This window comes from Monodelphis domestica, chromosome 7 (assembly GCF_027887165.1).
Source record: "Monodelphis domestica isolate mMonDom1 chromosome 7, mMonDom1.pri, whole genome shotgun sequence".
Lineage (NCBI taxonomy): Eukaryota > Metazoa > Chordata > Mammalia > Didelphimorphia > Didelphidae > Monodelphis > Monodelphis domestica.
Genome location: NC_077233.1, coordinates 288,216,546 through 288,236,212, shown reverse-complemented (window position 1 = coordinate 288,236,212; position 19,667 = coordinate 288,216,546). Strand labels below are relative to the sequence as shown.

General features: G+C 33.9%; 1 protein-coding gene across 3 annotated transcripts in view; it reads right to left on the bottom strand.

Annotated features, from left to right (window-relative positions):
* Nucleotides 1-19,667, bottom strand: part of SRFBP1 (serum response factor binding protein 1) — a 98,055-nt gene that overhangs the window by 60,684 nt on the left and 17,704 nt on the right. For 2 of the 3 annotated variants that reach the window (XM_007497832.3, XM_016423745.2), the window contains exons 2-3: nucleotides 9,777-9,865; nucleotides 7,368-7,440 (exon numbers count right to left, since the gene is read on the bottom strand). The exons of the other annotated variant lie outside the window; for it this stretch is intronic. In XM_007497832.3, the coding sequence (XP_007497894.1) occupies nucleotides 7,368-7,440; nucleotides 9,777-9,865 (162 nt within the window). The remainder of the gene's footprint in view (nucleotides 1-7,367; nucleotides 7,441-9,776; nucleotides 9,866-19,667) is intronic. 3 annotated transcript variants of the gene reach the window in all.

Here is a 19,667-nt window from a genome sequence, read left to right as displayed (position 1 = left end):
AGGCTATCATAAGTGGCCCATTTTTCAGGAACCCCATGATTTACACCTCTCGGCAGGGGGCATCTCTCTCCTTTTACCTCACCAGCAGCCATATTCCCTCTCTTCCTTCAACTCCTCCATTCCCTGCTATAAAACCTTCCATATCCCCTTTTCATCAATCCCACCCAGATTTCCTTATAAAAATTACAACGGATATCACTCAGGAAATCAATTTCTGTGGAGAAGGGGCCAGTCATTTCCACCAAATACCAACCAACCACTTACTCACAGAGTAAGCAAGTAAGCTTAGCTAAAGTAGAAAAGCACTCTAAGGTTGAAGAGGTAGTCTATGTGCAAGGTGAGTCTAACCATCCCTACTTTGACCACAATCTCTCCTTAGACGGATGGAGGCAGTCCAGGGACCTTGAACCTAAGACCCAGTAATAACAATGCTTCCATACCACTGTCCCCTAGGAAATAGTTCCTATAGAAGTACAACCTAAAATTTGTTCCTCCAGGGGGCTAAAGCCACAGCGACTGAATACTCATAAAGAAAACACCAAAGTCCTTGGCACTTCTAAACTGTTCAATATCAGAAATGTATAGGGTTTTTTCACTGGGAATTATGTAAAAAAAATGTTATTACCATTTGCTTTGTCACTGAAACATGAGAATGTCCTATCTGATTTGCAGCTAAGTTCTTCCATATGTGATGTCTTCCTTATTAGAATCTATGCCCTGCTGAGAGTATGGAGCTGCTTTACTTTTAAAAAATTATTTTTCCCCAATTACATGAAAAATAGTTTTTAAGTATTCTTAAAAAAAATTTTTTTTGAGCTCTAAATTCTCTCCTTTCTTTCCATACTCCCTCTCCCAAATGGTAAGCAATCTAAATAGATTTAACATGTGCAATACTGTAAAACATTTTTTCTATGTTAGTAATTTTGTAGAAGAGATCTCAAACAAAAATAAAGCAAGAAAGTGAAATATACTGTTTTGGTTTTCTTTAAGATTCCAATAGTTCTTTCTCTGGAAGTAGATGGCAATTTTCATTGTGAGTCTCTTGGGATTGTCTTTGATCACTATATTGCTGAGAATAATGAGGTCATTCACAATACTGTTACCATGTACAATGCTCTTTTAGTTCAGCTTACTTCACTTTGTATAAATTCATTTAAATCTTTACAAGTTTTTTTAAACCATCCTGTTTGTCATTTCTTATAGCACAACAGCATTCCATTAGTATGCCACAACTTGTTTAACCAGACCCCTATTGATGAACAACCCCATAATTTCCAAATTTTTGCTACCATGAAACGAGTTGCAATAAATATTTTTGTGCAAAAAGGTCTTTCTCCCCTTTATTTTTTATCTCTTTGCGATATAGACCTAAAAGTGGTATTTCTGGGTCAAAGGGTATGTATACAAAGTTTTAGAGCCCTTTGGGAATATAGTTAGTTCATTTCCCATTTCTGGCACATTGGCTAATCTGATGGGTTTGCTGTTTTAATGGGCATTTCTCTAATCAAGTGATTTATAACATTTTTTTCATATAACTTTGATTTTTTTCATTTGAAAAATACCTATTCATATACTTTGACCATTTAAATTGGAGAATGGTATTTTAAAGTTTAACTTAGATCTCTCTATATTTGAGAAGTGAGACCTCTATCAGAGATACTTGTAAAAAACTTTCCCTAGCTTTTCTGCTTTATTTCTAATCTTGGTTGAGTAGGTTATGTTTGTATAAACAATTTCTGATATTTTTATTTTTCCTTTGCATTAACTGCTTATGATTTGCTAACCTGAATATTATGGCTTCTGTTTCTTTTACTATCTGCCCAAACACTCTATTGCTTTATTTAATTCTGGACTCCATCAAAAGAAAATATTTTAAAATACAGTGATAATTCTACAGTCATCTTTCGTGTGCCTTTTAAAAAACAAATATACTTCTAGAACCACAGTCTAGTCATTGTTTCTATCCTACTGCGTCTCAGAAATATCTATGATATCAAATTTACCTCCTTGTATTACAGTGCTTTTAGTTCACCCTCTTTATTACTCAATTTCTTTCAGCCGAGGCCTTAAATGACTCCTGTCTCATTCTCTGCATAGTATCTAGCTTAGTGGTCATAAATGGCCAGTTTTCATTTTCTCCCCTCCTTTTGAGAGCAAAACACTTTTCTGAGATTAAAGAGATAAAGGTTTTCAGCAGAATCAATGTGTTTTCCCTGTGAGGTGGTGACAACCATCCCAGATTACTGTAGAGAGGTGAGCTGCAGACAGCAATAATCTGTTTGCTAGAGTCCATTCAATTTTCAGTGTAAGCATTCAGAAATCATCAATCATCATAAAATCGGGGCTTGACTATGTGATTTTCCAGACACGAAAGTGTTGACAAAGCACCTGAAAAGTGGTATATTCCTCTCCCCCAACATTTACCAGCACACTTCTGTATTGCTCTGGAAACAGTGCCTCAGCTCAGTAGGAGTGCAGTGGAATGCTTAAGGGATGAAGTCATCACTATAGTGAAGGCCTAGTGTCTGTAGGCTAAAAATAATAACTGTCATTTATATAGATAAGTTTAAGGTTTGCAAAATGCTTTACATCCAATTATTTAATTTGAGCCTCACAACATCCCCGAGTGTAGAGCTGGTAGTTATGGTAAACACAAAAAGCACAAGATAGAATGAGGTAATTTTTTGGAAAGGTGTGGGACACGGTTTTCCTTACATGAGAGACTAAGCAGAAGGAGGGAGAAACAAGTTGCCAATAAGCTTTATACAAGTCATTATTTATCTACTTCAATTACAGGAAATATATTGTTATGTTCAGTAATACCAGCAGGCAGGTGATCAAATCTCAACTTAAAAGGGAATCTTCCTTTCTTCCTCTTCTCCAGATTTGAAGGGGATTAGAAAAGTATATAAAAAATGGGGAAGCAGTAAAGAAGCTAATTCCAGGCCTTGGCCTTCTCTAAAACCTGGTTCTGCCATCAGTTTTCTTTTCTTTTTTTTAATTTTAACAAATACCCATATCAACTCATCTCTCTCTTTTTTTTTTTGCACCAAAAGTATCCTGATTAAGTTCTTTTTTGAAGCAGAAAAAGAGAAAAGCAATACCAAAAAAGAAGACAGGGCTATATCACAACTTGATGGAAGTGGCTTTGAAGAAAGCTAGATGCAAAAAGGGATTCCTGTTGGAAACACTAAATATTGTTACATTCTTTAAAAGGGGGCAGTTAAGGCAATTAAGAGTCAAATTTTGGCCAGGAAGTAGAGGAATTCTTCATTTCCAACTAAACAACATAAAATTAGAAAAGAAAAAGATTATACTTTGGAGAGAGCTACACCATTCACACAACATCCAGAAGTATCTTAATTACAAGAACTTTGCTCAAAACTGCCAGCTAATGTTAGTTACTAAATTGAAGAATCATTTCTCTACATTTGGGACTGCAAAGTCCCAAATATCTCTATAGAAAGGGACCTAGAAAAAATTCCCGTATATGTGGAGTATTTGAAATAGTAACCTATGACTACCATCATCCAGACATAATATTGAGTAATGTAAAACTGTGGGGACTCTACAAATAACTTCCAAGAAAATCAGAAAGTTTTTATAAACCATTACATGAAAAAGGGAACTTCCATTTCTAAATATATCTTAAATCTTCTTCACAATAAAGTCAAAATAACCTATTATCATAGTAAACAAGTACAGGATAGTATACCAATGACAATGTCGTAGTGTCTGAGTCAAGGAAAAACTTCCTCAGGAAGGGAGGAAAAAGTAGAAATCATTTTCAAAATTTAATTGAAATGGTGAGCTTTCTGCATTGTCTTACTTCTTTGGTACTCTCAATTTTAGTATATAATAGACATCTTTGTGAAGAGTTTTTTCAGTTTTGAAAACTATCCTCTGGGACTTTTTTAGAGAAAGCCATCAATTTCCATAATGAACAATTTCTGAAGAACAGAACTTCGGACTCAAGAATAAAAGGGAAAGTTGGTTCTTCCACTGTTCTGAAACTGAATTCAATTTTGAAAAAGGCCCAATAAGTTGGAAGCAAGGCAAGTGAACTTGATTATAATAACACCATAACCAAAGGCTATATGGCTACCCGCTATGAATTAGAGGTTCTTAAAAAGCAAAAAGTGGATTCTGTGTAAGGAACCTAAGCCTAGCTGACAGGCACAACAAATTAAACAAAACTAATGGTGATACATGAATAAAATAATAATTTACATGAAAACTTAGAAACTTAAATTATCACCAAGTCCAAGTTATCTCTGATAATGAGAAGTAAAGTAAAATGAACTCAATTTCTGAATATAAATTTATAAGCACTGAAAATTCTCTATGTAAACAAAAACGCTACATGAAAGTTACACATTTGTATAGGAAAGAAGGTCTGTATTACTGATAGTATATTTTATTTCTAAATCTGTCCATACTCAACATGCTGTACTCTTTCCAACTAAAATAAGCATAGCAATTATATAGTATTTCAAAGCCTCTGAATAATTTAGGACTATGAAAATGACTATCCAGTAGAAATTACAGGGATAATTTAGACAGGCAATGTAATTTGGTCAGGACATTTGGTTTAAAACATACACACACACACACACACACACACACACACACACACACATACACAATGTAATTTGGTTAGAACTCTCATTAAAACACTAGCCCCAAACCCCACCCCTTTAGTGCCATTTAGAGAATCTGTTTAATCCAGTAGGTGTGATAAGTAAAATGTTATGCCTAATAAAAATCAACAGGTCAATTAGGACCAAGGAACATGTATTAAGTAATTTTACTTCAATGGCTGCTCAAAGAAGTATTTCAAATATTCTTGGAATAACTATCAAGAACTTCCTTTGCTAAAAAAATACCCCCCCCCCCAATCCTTATCTATTTCTTAAGTATGGCATCCTATCTATTCCTTTGCTCTAAGTTTTTATTCTATAAGACTTTTTGTTTTATTTTAACATATTCTATTCCCCAAACCCTCCATTATCCTTGTAAGAAAAAAATTAAAGCAAACTCAACTTACAAATTTGATGATTTTCCCAAACTAAAGATATTTTTCTCTTTATTTTTTATTTCTTTAAAAAGATGAAAGTGAAAAATTATGGAATATCAATAATAGACTGAATACTAGAATTAGAATGAGGAAGACCTGAATTAAAATTCTGCCTCTTTCAGACCCTAAGAAAGCCTGAGAACACCCACTAGGAGTTTTCTCTTATATTATGAGGGTTAAGGTTAGGGTTAACCTAAAAGTTTAGCATTAAACTAAAGACAACCAAGAAAAGAAGATACAGATGATTTGATTATCTGTGAACAAAAGGAAAAAGTTCTCTTAATATTCTACTCAATCTCAAACTCAAACCTTTAAAATGCATCCATTCATAAAAATTACATCTTATACATAAAAATTACATCTTATAATTAAGATAACTGCAGGGGGACAGCTGGGTAGCTCAGTGGATTGAGAGCCAGTCCTAGAGACGGGAGGTCCTAGGTTCAAATCTGCCCTCAGCCACTTCCCAGCTGTGTGACCCTGGGCAAGTCACTTGACCCCCATTGCCTAGCCCTTACCACTCTTCAGCCTTGGAGCCAATACACAGTATTGACTCCAAGACGGAAGGTAAGGGTTTAAAAAAAAAAAAGATAACTGCAGCTACCAAATGTTGTTTTAAGTTTGTAAACAAATAGTTTTCTTGATATTTGAGAATATACTATTTAGAAAATGAAGGTTCTACAAGTTAGAGACAGATGAATTGAAAATTATGACAGTAAAAAGTAGGCCTGAAGGGAGACATGGAGAAGATAGGGTTCTTATAAGAGAACTACAACTTCTTTTTCAATAATGACTTCAAAGCTGAATTGAAAATACTGATGCTACCACACAAAAATGTATTAAGCTGGCAATAAACAAAGTCTGATGTTAAAAATCAACATCACTACTGTGAACCTTAAAAATTCCCAGACCTGACTTCATAAGATTTGGTTAAGACCATTCCCCATTTTAAACAATGAAGAGACTTAGTCAGGAACTGAGAACTCTACTCCACCCATACTTAAGTGTACTTTGGGGGAAGATAAAGTTGTAAACTCTTTACTGAACAATGAAAAAGTACTTAACTCATACTTATAGTGAAGCAAAAGCCTTAAGCTAAGTCTATTTTTAGATCTAATACAAAAAGGTGCTAAGTACCTATGAAGGTCAAATGAATCACTAAAAGGTCTAGCAACTTGCAAATTTGCAAGGGGCAAAGAGGTGAGAACTTACTCAGAACTTTTAGTCTACTCAGGGGTGAACTAAGAATGGTCCGTCCTTTGGAAAACGTCTACTGTGATTGGTAGATGTGAAAGCTTAGGGGAGGTGACATAGGAGAAAATTCTCTTTAAAAGGAACTCTCTCTGAGAGAACTGGGTAGCTGGCTGAAAATTCAGCTTGCCAAAGCTGAATTGGAGAGAGGCAGCTTGCCAGAGTTGCCTTGAAGGGCTTGGTGGCTGAACTTAGATCAGATTGCCGAAGCTGAACTGGTGGGTCTCTCTGAACACTAGAATCTTGCTTGGGACAAATCCTGTGGTGAGTGGATAAAAGACTGACTGATCTCTCTCTTAAGGCTTAAAAGCTTAGGCTGGCCTATCTCTTTTCTCATTGTTTCTTCTTACTCTCTTTCATTAATTCCTTATTTGTATTAATTAAAATCTCCACAAAAACCCAGCTGACTTGGGTATATTTCATATTTGGGCATTTTTCCCTGGCGACCACTATATTTTTGATTTGAAACCATATTTACGCGGTCACAATTTAAGCCAACCACTCTTTTATCTGTAACAGTTTATGCCATACACTCTTTTAACTGTCACACTATCTAACTCCTAAATAACATGGCTATATCAACCTCCCCGCCCCCCCAAACCCTTACCTTCCACGTTAGAACCAATACTATTGGTTTTAGTATTGGTTCTAAGGCAGAAGAGTGGTATGGGCTTAGTAGGGTTAAGTGACTTGGCAGAAAGTGTCTGAGGTCATCATATTTGAACCTAAGACTTCCTATCTCTAGGCCTGGCTCTCAATCATCCACTAAGCTATCCAGCTGTTCCCATTATAGCAATTCTTAAAAGTTGTACTGGTCATAGTACAAAGGTTGCTAAACATGTTTGTGTTGAGTTCAGCATGTCTACAACTCAGACTACTCTAACAATGTTACACAAAAAATAAAAGCTTAAAAATATTCTATTTTCCATGTATATGCTTAGATTTATGCCATATTTGATGTCATTAGAAGCACCTTAGCAGTTTTCAAATAAATAATACCATAAAGGAAAAAAAATTAATAATCAATACACATTATTACCTTCATAGCATGAATTTCTTCAAGTAATCGTTGTGTTCGTCTTTGATTTTTCACTAATGTATCTTCAGTACCCCTGTAGAAAACATATCACTATAAAATAAACCCTTCATAGCAAAAAGAAATATTTACTAAAATATGGGAAATTTAAAAGTTTAGTACAACAAATCTCAAACACTAATGGAAACACATGAATGGGGAATGTTTAATTGTTGGGATGACTACTGGAGAATTCAAGAACATTTAAATGCTGTGATTTATGTGACCACTGGCAAGGGTGGGGGATCTGCTTTTTGTTTCAAAGTCCTCTCAGTTTTTAAAATAGAAATATCACTATTGAATTTTCTTACAAAGATATGGGCAATTAAAAAAGGGGGGGATACTTTGCTTTTTGTATTCTGGAAATAAACTTTCTTAATTGGTAAAAAAATAAAACAAAATTTGTACATGATTGCACAAGTATATGCAATTTTTCTCCTTTTTGTTGAAAAATTTTCCTCTTATAGTTCTGAAATACCTGTATATTTGTCAAGCTGCAATAACATTCATAATTAAAAATAAACTTATTTAAGTGGTTCTTTGAAGTGAGCATATTAAATACTATCAAACTATTATTTAGCTCAAATGTTAGCTTTAACATTTGCTTAGCTATATGATCACAGGAAAATCATTTAACCTCTCCAAGACTCAGTTTTCTTACATATATATAGAATGGGGTAATTCTTGTACAACTATATCTCTTAGGATCATATGTTTCTTATGGGAGAAAACATGCATAAATATTTTAAAAAGGTACAGAAGAAAAACAGAAAAGAGAAACAAGCCTAATATGAGAAGATGCATTGAAAACAAAGAACAGTGTTTAAGATAGAGGAAAACACCCTGAATACAATTACCTTTTCCTAAAACTAGTGATAATGATAAATCCTTTTGGAAATAAAATTTGAAAACTGAGGATCAAGTGAGATCCAATTTGAACACTGTTAAATGTTTTAGATTTCAAACTAATTTGCAATTTCAATAAAAAATAAAAAAACTAGTCAATCTTCAATATTCATGGGTTTAGCTCTAGAGACAATAAGCATTTCATGATTTTATTAATACCCTCATTTTCATACTGGCACCCTGGCTATGTGCAGTCTAGAGAATGTGATGTAGAGACTTCAGAGTCTTCTAAGCAAATGGGGAAATTGCTAGCGGCAAAACCTGGCTGACTCCTATAGCTTTTTCTACCTCAGTCTAGAATCAAATTCTTCTGTGCTTGAAGAGGATGAATGAGGGAAGAACACAGCTGCATGGACTGAGGTGCTTAGCTAGGAGGAGGGCACTCTTCCTGGGAAGCTCTTGGTAAGCATTGGCTCTGCTTCCAGAGCTACTGGAATCTTTAAAAGGGGCTAGAGATAGGAGGACATGGAACTAACCATGCTGGGGAGCAGCTGACTGGGTTGAGTAACTAAAAGTGTCAACAATTTCTCCTTTGCTTTTCAGAGAGTGGCCAAGGTAGAGAGCATTACAAAATAGTATATATATAGTATAATACTCCTTCCCCCACATTGCCATCAAACACAGAGGAAGATAAAATTTTGTTTTATTTTTAAAAAACCTATTTGCTGTACAGTATTTATAGTTTTATAAAAAGTGAATATTAACCTGAAATAAAATTTTTTGAGATGTTAGTCCAAAAGGAATTATTAGTCAAAAAAATTTTTGCACGTTATCAATTTTATTATATGTACTATATTTTATGGGTTTCCTCATGATCACCATGTTAGGAAAAGTATATATTATCAGAATTCGTATTTTGTCATAAAGAATTGTATGCTTCATAAAAGTGTATATTTAAAAATTAATAAATAAATGAAAGTGTATATTTAGAAATTTCTAATGAAAGATTACAGTTTTTATTGGTTGCAGGAACCAACTCTATTTTCCAAAGGTTTAATGTAAAGCATCAACATTTATATTTTTGACTTCTGATACCATTTTCTAGGAATGTAAGCCCATAAAAGTTCAGGATTTACTATATTTTTCAAAGTAAACAACTGAGGGTACATACCTGAACTATAAGACTACAATCAGTATTGCAGTGACTTGATACAAAAAGAAATAACTTTCAAGAATGACAAATTATAAATGGCAAGCCAGGGGAAAAAAGTTTCTATTTCTATTCTATAGGGAACATAATATCTGTAGTCACTTAAAGAAAAACTTGGGAAAACTATGAATAGTAGAATATCCAAAGAAATTAATAATTTGGTTAAAAACTCAAAAGAAAATAGGTTCAAGAAACTCATTTACAGCATCAATTATATTCCCTCTACTCTTATTGAAAACTCAAATAATATAAACTATGGATAAAGACAATTTCTGATGTATCTAAGTAGTACATGATTATTGATAAAAATGACTAACTTTTTTGACTTCAGTTTGGCGATATGCCTGGTAAGCCTGCGAATAACCAAAACTCGAGTTCTCTTCACTTCTTTCCTCATCTTCACGACCTTTAGGGAAGAAACCAATATTGAAGATATTTAATTAAGGCACAAACACAATCATTTTAAGCCTAACTAAGATATAAAGTCTAACACATAAAAAGTATTTGAATTAATAGAATGGCAAAATCAAGTTATTTCCATAAACAATCATAATTGTATGAAACCCACAGCCTAAAAATGTGTTTGAGGTCTGAGGACAAATAAGTTGCAAAAGAGTAAAATTTTTCCATAGAATATTTCCATATTTTTAGTGTAAAATTCAAAATTAAATCTCAACAATAAATATTATATTTTAAAAGATTTATTCATGATTATTAGAAATCAAGGAATAAAGAGGATATAAAATAAAGACCATGTGCCCATGGCTGATCAGCTAGTTCAGACACCCGCCTTACTACCATGCTCGCTGTCAACATGCTAAAGAGTCCAAAGTAGCCCACTCAGTTTATCCTGTTTATCTAGTTCTGAAAAGGGAAGTATAGTTGCTTTTTAAATTTCTTCCTATTTAAGAATTTGGGTGCTATGTCATTTGGTGCATATGCTTACTATTGATATTATTTGTCTGTGATACTCTTTAGGAAAATATTATTTCTACGTTTCTTGCAAGCAACATATTGTTGGATTCGGGCTTTAATTCAATCTAGAATAACTTCCATTTTATTGGCGAGTTCATCCCATTCACATATAGTTATGATTATTAACTTGTATTTCCCTCTAACCTATTTTTCCCTATTTATCCTTCTCTTTTTTACCCTGTTTCTCCTCAAAAGTCTGTTTTGCTTTTGAAACTATGTCCCTTATTCTACTGTACCTTCTATCAGCTATTCTTTTCCTTTTTTGTTCTTTCCCTTCCTACTTCCTTGTAAAGTAATAAATATAAATATATAGATATCATATAAGAAATAAATATATATAAAATTTTATACCCAACAGAGTTTATGTTATTCTCCCTTAGAGTCAATTCTGATGAGAGCAAGGTTTAAGGATTGCCTGCCTTCACACCTTCTCATCTAGACTTCCCCTCCAATGTCTCTTTGCATACCTCTTTTAAGTGAGAAAATGTCTCCTGTTCTTCCTCTCCCTTTCTCTGTGCATCCCTTTCTCACTCCTTTTAATATTTTAAAATCATCCTGTGAGTCATCTCACATACGTGCCTTTTGTCTATGTACACTCCTCCTTGTCCTAATGACAAAGATCTCAAGAGTTATAAGTATCTTTCCACATAAAAATATGAAAATTTAAAAAATCTATTTCCCTATGATTTCTCTTTCATATTTACCATTTTATGCTTCTCTTGATTCTTGTGTTTGAGAGTAAAAATTTCCAAGTAACTCATTTTTTCATTAGGAAAGTCCTCTATTTCATTAAAAACCTATTTTTTTTCACCAGAAACATTACACTAATAGTTTTGCTGGATAGATTATTCCTGTTTGTAAACTTAGCTCCTTTGCCTTCAAGAATATCATGTTCCAAGCCTCTAATTTGAAATCTGCTAAATCTTGTGTGAATCCTGCCTAGGACTATGATATTTCAATTGTTTCTTTCTGGCTGCTTGGAATATTTTCCATTTGACTTGGAATCTCTAGAATTTAGTCATAATATTCCTGGTAGTTTTCATCTCGGGATCAGGAGGCAATCTGTGGATTTTTCCATTTTCTATTTATCCTATGATTATAAGATATCAGGGAAATTTTCTTTGATGATGTCATAATATATGTCTACACCCTTTTTTGATAATGAATTTCAGATATTATAATAATTCTTAAATGTAATATGGGACAATTTTTATTGGTAACTGATAACTAAAAGATCAGGCGGTTACCTACTTTCTTCTTTCCTCCCTTTTTCTCCCCTCCCCCTTCCTTCTTCTTCTCTCTTCTAAATCAACTCAGGATGAGTTTATGGGATCTCAAATGAAATATTCTTTCTCTTATTTATCTTAAATAAGGGGTTTATTTGGGGAAGACAGGAAAGGATAAGAAATGGAGGTAAGAGGGTTGGGGATTTTCCTAATACTACAATGAGTCTTAGGTTGGAGGATTGTGAAATATAGTTCAATTGAGAGAAATGGCTGACAGTTCTGGAAGTTCAGTCACTATCACAACAGAGCAAATAAGAGAGAGCTGGACTTTGTCCTTCTTCCTTCTGTCTTCAAAGCTCAGAAACCACCTATCCTTTTTCTCTTCAAGGTTAAAGACATAACCCTTCAGTTGGTCTGTTCCTTTCTTCAACTGCTTCTCCCAGTAACATTCCAAAAAGAATATTCATCATCAGTCTCAGCTTTTCCTGTCTTTTTTGCATGCTTTCCCAATTTCTCTCTTCCACAATCCTCCCTTTTCATTTTGGTAAAAGATGCAACCAGCATCTTTTAATGATACCTCCCTTTTATTTTATATATATATATATATGCATTTCTATCTAATTTCTAACCCTGTACTATGTTAAATATTCCTTTACCCTGCCAAAACAACAAACTCTAATCTATCTTAGCTATTCTACCTACCTAATTCTACGCTAAGTTAGGGTACAGGAAAATGGTTTAGGTAATAGGGATTTTACATGAATATAGTTTTGAACATAATAACAAACCATGGAACAATTTTAAACAATGTCAACAGTATTTTGAATATATAATTGTCTTATCTCCTAATGTCTATAAATTCAATTAAGTAAAATTTCCATTACTAACAATTGTTAACCTAAAATCATAATATAATCTAACTTCTATATTTAAGTATATGTCTGTCCCTACTTCTCTAAGACTTTGAACAAAATTTTCTAAACTACCCCTATTGTTAGTCATTAGAACATTAATAAATTATTCTAATATAGTTTGTTAGTACATTAGTATTCACATGTGTGAATCTGCTAAATCTTGTGTGTTGTATCTATACGAATTTACATATCTACAAATATAACACATCATTTTTGATTTCTGTGCAAACTCATACAGATAAGAAATTTCTTTGTTCGAATTTTCCACAGAAATTTATATCAGTATGAATTTTGTGCATTGCAATTATGCATGTTATATACTTACCCAGTCCATGAGATTTCTACATTGTATTTGTGTGTAGAATATGTATGATATGTATGTATTTATGTGATGTTAACAAGTATGTCACATTCTTACATAACCTCATGATCACAAGTCCACAATTTCAAAATCCTTCCATGTCTTTTTGCTGTTGATTGTAGAAACTATGTGTCTTGGTCTCTTTTCATCTGTGCTGCATACACATTTTGTCCATTGTCGCTTCAGGAACATGCATGTATGTAAGGTTTTCACATGTGCATGTATGTAAGATTGAAATTTTTCTTTGTGCATGGAAGTAAGGTATGAATTCTTCATGAGTGCTTGTCAGTATTCATTAGTTGTTCTTCATGTGTGGAAGTTTTACATATGATCATCTTCATAAGTGGGTGTATGCAGTATGTATAAGTTCTTAGATATAGGTTAAGAATATGAATTTGAAGTTTTCTTATCTTTTGATGTTTGAATTTTTCACAAGGGGATTATTGTTTGCTATCTTTTAGATATATCTTGGAAACAGAATTTGATATAATGTATTTCATTTGGTCATGGAGTTATATTTTCATGTTAAATAACTGTTACTTTCTTTGCTGTTACTATTGTTGGCAGAGACTTTGTATGGATTATGTAGAGACTTTTCTTTGGAGCTAATTTTTAAATGCATGTTTTCTTTTTGTCTGTGTTACTGGCTATATTTCTTTCTGGAGCTGTTCTATTTGCTTTAGCAGAGCTTTTCTGTTATCATTTTAACATGTGAAATGCTCTCTTGTCTGTATTTTCTGTTGACACATACTCTCGTGTGCTTTCCATTCATAGGTTTCCATTCATAAGGACTGTTATTAATTATTGATTATTGCTAGGGCTATTTGTGTTGCTGCTTATGTCTAGGTTTTTTTAAAATTATTAGATGTCATTTGCATGTATCTCCATTGATGACATGACCACATTGTTGTTTCTTGTGAGATACCTGAAACTGTGAGGTAATAACTGTGAGGTAATATCTTCATGGTATACCCTCCCTCTCTTCCTTCCCCCAGTACAGATTGTTTTAGGATGAAGATTAAGAGATATGGATAACCTGTTTCAGTTCTCATCTTTAAGTTGGTATTAAAGTCTTTGATAACAGTTCATTCAATGTGAATAGATGCTTCAATAGCATCCTAGGTGTTTCCCATCTTCCATTACTGTGGTATTTGTATTTGTCATAGTTATGAAGTTGGAGTTTTCTGCTAAAAGCTTAGGAGTTTATTCTTGTTGTGATTAAATTACATAGTTGTTCTTTTTCCAGAATATTTTCTTTTTCTACCTTAGACTAGACTTTATTCTCATAAAGTTTTGTGTTGTATTTTACCCCATGGAACTCAAACTAATCTTGGTTTCACTGTTACAGCATGAATGGTATTTGCCATGTTTTTCAAAGTTAGAGAATAGATGTGAAATTGTATATCTCCCTTCCAGTTTGTTTTTTAATATGTTCTTTAATATCCTCCTTCCCATTCATAATCAGAATCTGTATAAGCCATGTAATTCAATTTCTCTATAAAGTCTTCATTATCGACTCCTAATCTAGCAAAAAAGTTCCTCCAATAGTATACAACTTGTCTTGTACCCAAAGATCACCTCATAATCATAATATTGATAAGTTTTTGATTGTTCTGGTTTCAGGCATTCAATTTTCTCATTTGTGTCACATGCATCCCAATCTTCATCCACTTCCTCATAAAGCTTATAAAACTGATAAGGTTCCTGTTCTAAATTACTATTTTGGTCCATTATTATTACATCATCTGGTATTCCTTCTGACTCTGTTTCTGATTCTGGGTCACTGAAATCTGTAATCCTTATATTATTTATTGGATTTTGTTCAGTGCCATATAAAGTTGTGTCAGATGTTGTTATCTAACCCTATGTCACCAGCTTTTATGTTTCCTAAATCTGTTTCTGATTGATTCTCATTGATAAACTTTAGATTTGTGTTTTTAGGTGGTAAACTTGATGTTATGGGGTTAGCTGTTTCATGCAGATATGCAATGCTTTTTCTAAAATTTATAGGTTCTACCTTTATCATCAGCCTGAAGTTTTGGTTCATCTTCACTCTCTTTTGACTGTGTAGAGATAGAAACCTTTCCCTCAATCAATTTTCCAACTTAGTTACTTTTCCAATAAGACATTTCACATTTTCTTTGATTTTTTTCTTTCGTTATTTTGATTTTATTTTATTACTTCTTGGTGTCTCATTGAAGTATTTACTTTCATTTGCCCAATTTTAATTTTTAGGAAATTATTTTCTTCAATGAGCTTTTGTACCTCCTTTTCCACTCATCTAATTCTATTTTACAAAAAAAAAATTTTTTTTAATCCTTACCTTTGCAATGGCCAATGCAGCTGCCCACAAAAGGCCTGGGTCATGTTGCCTATCCTGTACTCCAAGTACCACCACTCCAAAAAGATACCTTTCCTGTTAAGCTCTTAGGTTGTCTTAGAATTAAAACTAGGATCTCTACTCTTCTTTGAGTGACCATAAGCACTCCTCTCTGCCCTGGAACTAAGACATAGGTCCCTGCTCCCTGCAACCTCAAATTATTGCTCTTTTTGGACTTTGGAACTGCAACTGTTAGTGCAACAGGATCCTGAAGCTAGGACCAGCAAAGGATCTCCTTCCAGCGAGTTTTTCCATCCCACCAACAACTCCACTTTTTTTTTTTTTTTGGGGGGGGGGAGGGTCTTGGGATAATGGGGACAGTGTGGTTAAGGGCGCTGGAAGCTGGTGCTGCAGCCACCCTCAAGGCATAGCCAGATCTTTCCTGATTACCTCATTAGATGAATTATCTTTGTTATCTGCAGTGCCTAGCTCAGAGTAGCACATTAATTAAAGGCTTCTTGATAAAAGGGTAACTTTTAATAAAAGAATATGAAATAACTCAAGTGAGATTAATGTAAGATTTTTGTTTGTAATGAATTCTCTGTAAAGGACAAGTATACAAATAGAAAGACTATTCAACAATAATTTTATTCATATTTAAAGGAACACTATTTCCTACTGTGAAAGAAAGTTTGTGTTTTTGTTCACTACTGTTTTTTATTTACTATTACATTTTAAAACTATAAAAATTTTAAAACACCTACATTCAAAAGAGAATTCAATATAACTTAGAACTTCTTATATTATTTGAACAAGGAAGGGAAGTAGCAAAGCTCTTTAAAAACTTAAGAAGTCAGCAGAGTGGGAAATTAAAAATGTTTCAGCAATGGGAATACTTTAATTCTTTAAAAATAAGGCATGACATTTGAGTACATGTTTTCTTCATTATAATATGCCTCTGAAACTAAGAACCAGGTGTTTTATATATGTGAGCATTTGACATAGCCTATTGCACTTACACAAAAATTATTCTAAGTTAGGAAAAAATCAATTTATAAGTTTAAATAAACAATACTAGTAATTATATTAATAAGAAAACTATGGTAGCCACCTACATTATATTTTTGATTGTTTTAATGTTTTGCTGCAGAAAAGCTATGTGGACATATCATTTGTATTTCATAGAGCACAAATGATGATGTGGCAACTCTAGAAACTTTAAAAGTGCTGGAAATGTTCCTAGAACTATGTCTTCTCAGAATTCTATCTTGCAAAGCATGATCTGGAATTTTATAAGCTTTTAAGGAACTCTTCCAGAACACTTACATTATCCATAAGGGAACATGAATACTTCCACCATTTGAATGATTTTAGAAAAATCATAATCAACTATTTTTTCTCCCAGAAAACTGTCATGATTTTACAAGAATGTGAATGCAAAACTGGAAGTTATAATTTCACAGGTCCCAAGATAATGATTTTTAAATAATGCAGAAATCAAAAAGTAAAATTTAAGGCAGATCTCAACAGGAAAAAAAAAAACAAAACCAAAATAATAAACTTAAATTATGCCCCATTTTTAATGGAATGATAGCAATGACACAATAGATACATTTGGTACTACACATGTGAAATTTTAGTCTGCCCCATCTTGTCTAGAAGGGAATCTCTAATTTCCTTCAAAGCACAACTTTTTATAATCCTTCCTCTACCCTCCCACCTTCCATAGTATAACAAACATGACCTTTTGTTTGTTTCTTCCATGAAGAAGATCACCCTAGAAAAGAGGTTCTCAAACTTCTTGGTCTCATGACCTCTTTATATGCTTAAAAACTGAGAACTGTCCTAAGAAGCTCTTGTTTATGTAAGTTATATTTATCTATATTTACCACATCAAATATTAAAACATATGAGCATTATTATGAAAATAATCATTACTTTGAGGTCTCTCTGAAAGGGTCTTGGAGCCTCCTATGGGTCCTGGGACCATACTTTAAGAACAAAAGCTACAGATTTGTTCTCCCTTTTTCTGACTAGTTAAAAGAAATTCCTCAAAATAGAGATAATGCGGGGTGGGGGAATATAGATAGAAAACAAATTGTTCTCAAAACAAACTATGTAAATTTGATTAATTACCTAACAAATGAAAAACAACTTGAACATTATGGAAAAAGACAAGAAAGGGAGGCTTCTTGGCTAAGATGGCCTCAGAGTAGAAAGCAAGGGCCATCTTCTCCTCACTACTGACTGATATAAAGCACTTAAAAAAGACAAAAATCAAAATCAGATAAGTGAAGAGACTCTACCATGGTGCACAGCTTGAAGGTAGGCAGAGTTTGGGCATTTCCATGCTATAAGGGTGTAAAATTATCCCTACCAAAGTGCAAGATGATCACCCCTCCCTCACTCCACCTAAGGAACCAGACTCAGAGTGAGTACCTGGCAATCTCTAGGTTTTTGGGGGACTAGTTTAGGACACCACAAACTTACCCCTAAGAGCAAGGCTTGGGATCTCAGGAGGCTGAGGAATGTGGAGCTTGGGCACAGAGATAAGGCAGAGAGGGGCTGCCCTTGGCAGACTAGGCAAAGATTGAAAAATAGTCTCAGGGCAAAAATTGCTCTATAGCTCAATACAGAGGGAGCTGCCTGCCCTTCTCACTCAGACTTCTGGCTGGGAGGAGAAGAAAAAACTAATACAGCAGTAGCCAATACCCAAGAACTACAATCTACTACTACCAAAAAAAAATTAGAAAATAAGAAAAAGGCTCTGACACTGGATAACTTCTATGGAGAAAAGCAGAAGACTAGAGAGGAGACAGCAGAAGGCGACAAACAAGCAAACACATCCAAACCCCCCCCTTCCCCAAATAGAAATTGGTCACAAGCTCTTGAGGAACAAAAATTTGAGTTGAAGAACCAGGTAAGAAAGACAGAAGAAACGTAGCAAGAAAAGTGGGGAAATAGTTCAGAAAGAAAAATAACAGTTTAAAAGATAGAATCTCCCACTTGAAAAAAGAAGCACAGAAATCATATGAAATGATAAGCAAATTGGAGACCAGAATTGACCTGCTGGAAGTAATGAAAAGCAGGATAGACCAAACCAAAAAGGAAAATCAAAAGATCATAGCTGAAAACTAGTCTTTAAAGACTAGAATTGGGAAAGTAGAAGTTAATAATCTCACAAGACAGCAAGAATAAATCAAAGTCAAAAGAATGATAAAATAGAAGATGATATAATGGAGCTGGAAAACAGGTACAGGAGAGGCAATCTGAGTATCATTGGTCTACCAGAGAACTAAGAGGCCTTGATATCATGTTACAAGAAATTATCCAAGAAAGGGATCCTGATATTCTTGAACAAGAGGGCAAAATAGACATTGAAAGAGTTCATAGATCACCCTCTACATTAAATCATCATCTAAAGACAACCCCAAGGAAGGTAACTGCCAATTTCAAGAGCTTCCAAGCTAAGGAGAAAATATTGCAATAAGTCAGAAAGAGAAAATTCACATATCAAGGAGCACCAATCAGGATTACACAGGATCTGGCAGCCCCTACACTAAAGGACCACAAGGCTTAAAAGATGATATTTAGAAAGGCAAGAGAATTGGGTGTACAACCACCTACCCAACAAAACTAACTACATACTTCCAGGGGAAAGTATGGGCATTTTAACAAAATAGAATATTTCCAAGTATTTGTAAAGAAAAGACCAGAAATAAACAAAAAATCTGATGTCGAAATACAAAATTCAAGGGAAAAATAAAAAGGTAAGCAAGAAAGAGGAGAAAAAAAGATTTTAAGTGCTTCAGTGAGGTCATTGTTTATATTCCTATATGGAAAAATGATATTTGTATCTCTCAAAAACTGCACTATCATAGTTAAAAGAATTATTCATAGCTAGAGGTTGGGGTACTAAGTGGTTTAAGATGATATGTAAAAAAAGAAAAGGGGGGGGGGCAGAAGATGACACCAAGAGAAACTTGAAGGAATAAGAAAAATAAAGCTAAATTATACCACATAAAGAAGCTCATGGGAGGGGGAAGGGAAGAATACTATTATAAGAAGGAAAGAAAGAGAGCGCTAATAAGTAACACTTAAACCTTACTCTCAATGGAATCAACTCGGAGAGAGAAGAGCCATCTAGATCTATTGGGGTATCAAATTCTATCTTACCCTACAGGGAAATTGAGAGGGAAAAACCAGGGGGTGGGGGAGAGAGTGGGGCAGGGAGTACCAAAATAGAGGGCAAAAGAGGAGGGAGAGAATTTAATAGACCCTAAAGAAAAATAAGAGGGGAATAAGAAGGGAAGGGGTGGGAAGGGAAGTAAAATAAGTGTGGGATTTGTAGGGGAGACTAATTAAAAGCAAAACACTGGTGTAGAAGGAAATAGTGAAAGAAGAAAGGGCAG